Source organism: Medicago truncatula, chromosome 3 (assembly GCF_003473485.1).
Source record: "Medicago truncatula cultivar Jemalong A17 chromosome 3, MtrunA17r5.0-ANR, whole genome shotgun sequence".
NCBI classification, from domain to species: domain Eukaryota; kingdom Viridiplantae; phylum Streptophyta; class Magnoliopsida; order Fabales; family Fabaceae; genus Medicago; species Medicago truncatula.
The window spans coordinates 42619681-42628582 of NC_053044.1; the positions used below are offsets into that span (position 1 = coordinate 42619681).

The window sequence follows — 8902 nt, forward strand, 5'->3', positions numbered from 1 at the left end:
TTGACATGACCGCGTATTATTTGATGTCTATGTAAATAACTTTAAATTATCAATATAGTATGACGATCAAACTCGAGATAAAAACGCATTATCGATAACTTTATCAAATAATACGTTGGAGGGCATTTTGCACATAAGTGCAAAATTTCAGGGGGGTATTTGCAAAACATCATGTTCACTAACAGAAAAATTTGACGGAGGGGGTAAATTGACTAACGTTGTGAAATTTTAGGGGGGTAATTGAAGTTTTGTTAATTTCAGGGGGGTAATTGATGAAACTTACAATTTCAGGGGGGAAATTGACTATTTACTCGATTAAATGGTTGAAATTTGGTGTAAGTCTTTTTACTTACATCTGGTATGTTAACGGATCATGCTTCATTAAAAAAAAAATATATATTTGTACAACTATTTTCTAACAACATTTTAACAACTTTTTCTCTCATACTTATATTATCTTCTTATTCTCTCTTCCTTTTTTTTCTCTCTATTATTTTTGACCAATTAAAATAGAGAAAACCAAAGTTATTCTATCAAAGAATTGTACAATATCACTATTAAAAAAAAAAACCAACAAACAAATAAAGTCGATGGTTATCACGAATTAGCGTTGTTGTTAAGCTTAAAATCCCGGTTTCTCCTTATCCAAACAAAAAACACCGTACTATATATATATATAAAATCGGGGTTTCAAATTCAAACTTCACTTCCACCTTCTTCTTCTTCTTCTTCGCGATTCATTCTCCGAACAATCTTTCCATAACTTTCTTCCAACTCTACTCACTACATATTCATCAAGAATCAAAATAATGTAAGTTTCAATTTATTTATTTTACCCATTATTATCACTAAGATTCTATTTCAATTCAATATTTTGTTTAATATTCATAGACAACATGAATTTGAGTTCATTAATTATGATATTTGCAGGGGAGCTATGAAATTGGGTCGAGTGGATGATGATGACATTGCTGCTGCTGATCCTGATTGGAGTTTCGATGCTCTCGTCTCCGAGCTCAATGCCTTGGAGAATAATCTCTCCGCCAATTCTTCCACCCCACCTTTGCATTTTCATCAAACAACTTCATCAAGGTACCCACATTCCAAAACCTTATCAATTCATTATTCTTTTTTTTGCACACCAACTGTTTGTGAAAATAACCGCATTAAGGTTATGAATATGAAGCATGTCATTATTGTCAAATTGAACTTTGTTGATTTTTTAGGGTTAACTTATCCGGTAGGAAAGAAATTGAGAAAGGTAGAAGGTTTGTGTTTCGTGCCCCTGAGTATGAGACGGACAGTGAGGATGACGACGACAAAGCGTTAGTAGTATCGGACACTGGAAAACACTTCACTTGTGATGAAATTTATCTGAGGTGCCTATTTCATGAACCGTAGCTTTATTCTCATATTTCAAATCATGATAAAGTCGATTTGATTTGATAGTAATATTTTGTCATTTCCTTTGGTGTTTCAGCGACAGTGATGATTCTGATGTTGAATCTGCTTTGGAAGTGCAACCTTACTTGATGAATAAAGTTGGGGAGGTAGAAGGTGCTTTGATCGAGTTAACACACGATCATCAACTGAGGGTTAATGTGAGTGGTTCTATTGATACCAATTTGACATGTCAGTTACAAATTGAATAGCTAGTCATTCTTGGTTGGCATATAACTTGTTAATTGCGTCATGATTTGTTTTGTGTTGTATAGCATACTTTTTCCTGATCTTTTCGATTCACAGGATGGAATTAGAAATAAGATCTCAGCATTGGAGATAGCTCTACTGAATGAAAGTCAGAACTCTATTTCATCCCTTCTTCGAGTTGAGAAATTCAAAGACACAAGGCAGGAGTTGGATAAAAAGTTTGATACTCAATATCAGCGCCAAATGTAAGACTCCATTGTCTTGTCCTGCTCCTTTATCTTTTCTTTTCAAGGCAACATGATTCCTTCATTCTACAACTTATTTATCTTGTCAGGCTTAAAAGTAAGCATTGACTATGAATTACAGGCTCCTATAAAATTGTCTACATTCTTAATGTGCTTTATGAGAGGTTCAAATAATGGGTTTTTTTGCATGACAGTGATTTTGTTGTTGCACCACTACCTGTAGAGATCCATTAAGCATTTTTTTACCATTTGTTTGAGCGAGGCAGGGGCATTATATGTTTCACAATTCTCTCAATAAATATTGGTGAAAGGATACATGACTGATCTGTTTATACTTTATAGGAGGAAGACTGGAAGACAATTCATTATGATGCACATTAATTTAAAGTCGAGGAATCTAATTTTATTTTATAAATTCACTTGTATGAATATTGGGCTTCACTGTGTGATTTGATGTTGATTCTATATTCTATTTCTCCTGTTGATAACTAATATTTTACATATGCAGCATATTTTCTACTAAACCTGCTCTTATATCACCCAAAATACTATTTCTCTTGTTAGATATTTGCTGTGTTTGAACTAGTTGAAAACAAAGAAACTAATTATTGACATCTCCAAACTTTTTGTAGTGCAGAAGCACTTGATAATCAGTTGACAGCTGTTCAACAAGACCGTGAACTCAGATCACAAATAGAAGAAAGGAAAATAAGAAGTGATGCAGCGTATGAAGAGGCCAAGAGAAAGGTTGCTTTGCAGGAGGAAAAACAACAGCAAGAAAAGGCTAAAGCTGAAGCAGAGGTACCATGCCCTTTTATTTTAGTTTGATTTTGTTATTTGGAAAAAAAATTATACATGTACTGTCTTCAATTTTCATTTCTAGTTATCATCTGTTCACAACTACAAAGTGAGGTGTTGGGTTACTTCTTTTTTTTACAGACATGTTTGGAGAGTCCTAAACTGCAACCCATACATTTACTGTTGCATTCGTTTGGTCTATTCACTTTACCGGCGACTAGCCTAAAACTTTTTTTCACTGATATTTACATGTCCACCACTATATGGATCTTGTTAATGTTAGTTGAAGTATACATTTTTGCTACCAATCTTCTTTATAGAAGCTTAAGCCCAAATGACCATTCATTCACGATATTTAAATGTTATGGTGCAGGCCAAACTTAAAGCCGAGGAAGTAAAACAAGCTGCATTGGAAGCTGAGAAAAAAGCAGTGATGGAAGCCAAAACAAAGGCAGCAATGGAAGCTGAAAAAAGAGCAGCAGCAGAAAAGAATGCTGTAGAAAATTCCAAAACTGTTACTTCTGGTGTGACACAAGAAACCGCATCAAGCCTATTAAATACTGAAACCAAGGAATCCAGTATGGGTTTTCTTTTTTCACTTTTAGATCATATCTTTCCAATGTCAGTTTTTTCCCTTTACCCGTTTCTCCTCATCCAATATGCCAAAATACTTTGCCTTATTCTTTTACTACCATTAAGTTGGAAATCCTTTGTTTCTCTGTATATATATTAGTATACTGGTAAAACTAGTTATCCTCTTCCTTGTCTCATCAATATTTATTTGATGAAGCTATTTTCGTGAGCAATAACTTCGGTGTCACTAAGACTAAATCTCCTATATTTTCTTCAGTCTCCACATTGTTAAGCACAAAAGTTCCGTTTCATACACTCTTTTTTTTGTTTCTTTTTGAGATATATATGGGATCTAATTCTTCAACATAAGATTTGTTGTAAATCATGAAGTTGAATCAAAAGTGTAGGGGCTAAAAAAAATTAAAGAAACTGAATATGAATTTAACAATAATTTCCATTCCACTCCTACCACTGATTCCTGCTTGGTGTCTTGATCTATATCTCGTTTATTAGTTATTTTTTTATTGTTTATGATTTGAGATTAACTGCTCTACACAATCTTTAGGTTATGTATATCGAGCTGCGGCAAGTGCTTCAAATATAGAGCATGGTAGGCTACAGAAACTGAAAGAGCTGTATGAAAGAAACCAAGTCGTAAGATCAAGTTCTACACAGGTATCGTTGAAAACAGATATTGGATGCCTTTGTCTTAAGACTCTTAATTTATGATCTTGCATGCAATAAGCAATACCAATTATCTGTTGGTTTTGCTTATCATATTTGTTATCTTATTATTAAAATTAAATTGTGTTCTTGATAATGCATATTTATTTCACAAGAAATTTGCTTGAACTTCACCTCACTTTAAAGAGTAACTTCCTCCATTAAATTCTCTGATTTTGACATTTGGACTTGTTTATGCGTCAACATATGTTCAGGATTATACCCGCCACGAGAGTGATATTTCCCGGAATATAAGGCAAATAAGGGGCATAAGAGACAATGTTAGGTGAAGTAAATATTTAAATTTCACAAATGCATAGTGCTGCTGTCAATATATCATTCTGACCAATACATTTTAATAAAGGGAAATTTTTTAGGGTTAAATATGTTTTTGGTACCTATAAATATACCAACTTTTCGTTTTAGTCCCTAAATTTTTTCTTCGACTTTTAGTCCCCCAAAAGTTTTTCATCTTCACTTTTGATCCCTCCTTTTAAGTAATATCATATGTAGAATTTATATTTTTGAACAAAATTTTGCAGAATAGTTTATAATATTATAAGAATCTCACCCAAAAAAAATATTAGAATTTTTTAACAAAACATGAATTAAATATGAATTTTTATATGTTTGATGGTTAAAAATTCATATTTGATTCATGTTTTGTTAAAAAATTATAAATATTTTTGGGAGAGATTTACAATATTCTACACATTTCATAGGGACCAAAAGTGGTGATTGAAAATTTTTTAGGGACTGAAAGTTGAGAAATTTTTTAGAGGGACTAAAATGAAAAATTTGTATATTTATAGGGACCAAATACATATGTAACCCAATTTTTATGTCCTAAAGGCAATTTCAATCCTTAAATAAGATACTAACAAAAGCATTGCATGACTTTACTCTTTTGGGCATTCTGCAGATCAAAAGCAAGTGAACTAGTTAAACTTCTGAATGACCATCAATGCCCTCAATCATTCAGTGTTGAGATGTTAGTTAAAAAGGTAATTTATGATTTTTGCTGATTCCATTGACATATAGAAAAAAACAGAGCATAACAGGAACAATAACTAATCTTAAAACTGGGTTTAGTTGTTAATTGTAGATGTTATTTTTGGATCAGTTAACTGTATATGGAAGGTAGCAAAAACATCTTCACCTAATAACTTCAGTTCCTTAGAATGGTTTTTGGATCCTTAACGACCCATTCTTCTAATAAAAAAAATGAATTTTAGCAAGAATAGGTGGGACTATGCATTTCCACTTGAAAGGCCCAAAGAACTCTTTGCTTGAGGGATTTTAGAAATATTTTATAAAGGCCATTCATGTATCTTCACCTAATGGTTTAAATTTATGGAATGTTTGGTTCATGAAATCATGACATTACACAACAATTAAAATATCAAATCTATAAATTATTGAATGTCAGTATTCATAGAATTTTAGAATGACTATGCAATGTTTTACAAACTTGTGGCTTCAGTGAAATGAATATTCTTATCAAATAACATGCGACTGAAATCCATGTAATTGGTTTCAGATGTTCCAATAATGAACAAAAGCTAGCAAGAAATGGTAGAATCTATAGTTGTTAATAAATGCAGGTGTGATTACTGACTAGTGACAACATACTTTACAGGTTGTTTTGTCCTGTGCAAGCCCTGCTAGTGCTCCCTTTGCAATTGCCTCTGTCATTGTTCTCATTACATCTCAGGTACATCATGTTTATTGTCTAGCCTCTCAGACTTAATTAGAACTTGTGAGGGTTGTAGTCTTCAAGGAACCATAGAATGAAATGAATATAAATGTTTTTTTTATTTTTTCCAAGATTATTTATTTGCTTTTGGCTTCAATTGTTTACCATCTGCACGACAGGTCCCATATGTAATGGATATTTTGCTGGCTGAGCTTCACACTGCCTGCCTTTACACCGTCCCAAAGCACCTGGTTTACAAAAAGGTAGATTGATAGAACTTGAAAATATCACTGAACGCTAGATTTTCTTGCGTAGCTTCCTAGCGAAGGAACAGTTTTTTTTTTTTTTTTTTTTTTTTTTTTTTGTTGAGGAACCAGTGAAAAGTTATTTTGCTACAATAATTTTGTTTGTATGTCACATTTTGCCTAAATAAAAGGTTTGAGCCCATTTTATCTGGGTCAAAGGAAGCAATATGGTTGTGCTTCAACTGGCACAATGTAAAAATTATCTATTTATTCTGATTTATACACCTGCTTACTTGTTCTGCCAATATGATTCGATAACCGTGGGGATACTGATACTGTTGATTCTGGATTCTTTATTCTACCGCCACAGTCTATCTTTCAATCAAAAGAGGCCTACTTCAGAAGTATTGGTTATCGAGAAGACAATGGAAAGTTGGAGAGTACAGAAGATTATTTAAAGCGGCTAGAATCATATATGAAGGTGTACGGTGCACTGGTTCAGGTCTGTTATATTCTCAAGATTTTGACAAATTCACAAAGACCATATTTGCAATTTTGTCGATTACATTTTCTCATCTTTCTGATTGAGCAGCTGACCATGCTTGTTTTGACAGACTGAAATTCCGAACATTCAAAATTTGCATGGCTTGCAAGAAGGTTGGGCGTGGCTTGCAAGGCTCTTGAATTCTCTTCCAGCAAATCAATATACAGCTGTTTCACTCAATGCATTTTTGCAAGTAAGAAATGCAAAATGTTTACTGTATTTATTATATATCGATCTTCTAAGGTTAACTAATTCTACTTTGCCCGCAGATGGCTGGATTTGCTCTATTTAAAAGATATAAATCCCAGTTCTTAAAGATGTTGAACGTCATCTCAGACAAGTTTTTAGTTGATCTGAAATCACAAAATATACCAGAATCAGCGAAGACTACTGCGTATATGCAGGCTTATATAGAAGATAAAAAGTTCCTTCAAGTGCCAGAAGGAAGGAACCTGCAGTCAAATACGTTATCAAGCGAGTATGAGCCATAAACCCAGTAAACATTGTGGTGCTGATTTTGTTGAAGAAACAGGCCCAAGAGATCATATCAGGATGGGATGATTTCATCCATTGAGGTGGTAGATTTTCTCTTAGGATTCAATATAGGAGCTCCTTATTTTAGTTGGTGTGTTGTCACCTGATCATTGGGTTTGTAATTTTGTAAAATTTTGTTATTTCCCATTTTTTGTATTTTACCCATTTATGTATGAGTAATGTAAACTAATGTAATGGATAGAATGAGGGTATAATTCATTATAAAATTTTCATTTCCCGCTTTGTCATCCGTTGAATGTTGTTGCATTTTATTTAGCCAGAATAAAGTCTGGGAACCAAGTTTGTTTACGTTAATACTTTCACAAACTTAAGCAAAGGCATGCCAAAAGAGTTATATTAGGGGAGGTTGATTTTTTGTGCTTGAGATGCCTGATGACGGAGGAGTGATAAAATTGATCGTTGAGGAAGAGAGTACGGGATCGTGGAGATGGGGAGAACACGAGCAAAGATGATGATACAACGAATTATGCATGCATGTATTAGTCACAAATTGAAATTTTAAATTGAATGCAATGAGCTTGACAATGGAAAATTCTAAAGTCTTGAAAAATTATATAAAATGCAATGTATGAGAGTGAGCTTGAAAAGAACGTGGTAAAAGGATAGCCAGAGTTTTGCACCGCCTCAAATTTAAGGTTAAGTATATTGCACCATTCTAACTTCCATTATCATGTGATGTGAATCATCCTTTCAATATCAAAATGGGATAACGAAGAGAGTGACTTGGCTCATAAAAAGAATTTGAAACTATCTATGTGCGAAAAAAAAAACTATGTAGGACTATATGTTCATGACAAATAAACCCCAATCTTTTCTTTTTAACATAAACGAAATGACAAATAATCATTGAAATTCACACGCAAAAGATGAAAGAGTCAGGTTTCAAACACTGGTCACGGAGTCCAACTTAACAATTTTAACATTTTTAAGTTTAGTTAGGATTGGTAGACAAACCCTAAAGTCTTATTTTACTTTTGTATTTTCATAAATTAATTTCAATTGTACTTTAATAGGGAAGATAGCACAACTATAGTAATTCTAGTTCACCTTATAAAAAAAAAAACACTAAACTAATATGCATCTATTAATTAGTAAATATATAAAACTCGAGTCATTTTTTGTGATGTGTCACAATTTTTTTTTCCAGGTTATTTAGTGGTTAGAATTTCACATCTAAGGTGAATAAGTGGAGAATTTTCATATCTTTTTTTGGTGGTGTCTTAAATTTTTTTGGTGGTGGAGAATTTTCATATCTATGACTTTTTTTTTTTTATTAAACATATCTATGACTATATGGAATGAATATTTATTTAAAAAATTTCAGATTATTTATTTGTTTTTGGCGTTTCAACTTTTATTATTTGCAAGACAAGTCACACATGCAATGGATATTTTGCTGGCTGAGCTTCATAGAGTCTGCCTATACACCAAGGTAACTTGATAGACCTTGAAAATATAAATGAATGATATATTTTCTTGTGTATCTTCCTTTCCTCATGTTAAGGTACTAGTTTTTGTTGTTCTACAAATATTAATGATGTTGAATTTGAATTTTTTATTATACCCCCTCATGAGTCTATCTTTTAATCAAAAGAAGTCTCCTTCAGAACAGAAGTACTCGTTTTTAAGAATTCAATGAAACGTCGGAGAGTACAAAAGATTATTTAAAGTGGCTAGAATCATATATGAAGGTGCATATGGTGCACTGGTTCATGTCTGTCAAGATGGTCTCAAATTCACATGGACAATATCTGCATACGAAACCATATGATGTTCAATTCATTCTTGTAAAGGAGTTCATTAGAAGGATTTTTTATCATCAAGTGTTCCATATCATTCTATTTGGTAAAATTTATATCATTCTATTATCAAG

General features: G+C 32.7%; 1 protein-coding gene across 2 annotated transcripts; it reads left to right on the plus strand.

Moving 5' to 3' along the window:
- Positions 1-651: 651 nt before the first annotated feature.
- Positions 652-7265, plus strand: LOC11414779 (protein GLE1). Of its 2 annotated transcripts, none has more exons than XM_003601838.4 (15): positions 652-811; positions 931-1092; positions 1227-1379; positions 1481-1601; positions 1747-1895; positions 2528-2696; positions 3067-3271; positions 3832-3941; positions 4205-4275; positions 4912-4993; positions 5629-5703; positions 5865-5948; positions 6301-6432; positions 6545-6667; positions 6744-7265. In XM_003601838.4, coding segments are annotated over exons 1-15 (1860 nt in total). In that variant the 5' UTR covers positions 652-809; the 3' UTR covers positions 6966-7265. The 2 variants fall into 2 exon arrangements, with proteins under 2 accessions (XP_003601886.2, XP_039687558.1); XM_039831624.1 differs by having other exon boundaries at positions 1245-1379.
- Positions 7266-8902: the final 1637 nt, after the last annotated feature.

Coding starts and splice junctions, on each gene's coding strand:
- LOC11414779 (XM_003601838.4), top strand. Junction 1,896..2,527: donor ACTCAATATCAGCGCCAAAT/GTAAGACTCCAT, acceptor AACTTTTTGTAG/TGCAGAAGCACTTGATAATC. Junction 4,994..5,628: donor TTGAGATGTTAGTTAAAAAG/GTAATTTATGAT, acceptor CATACTTTACAG/GTTGTTTTGTCCTGTGCAAG.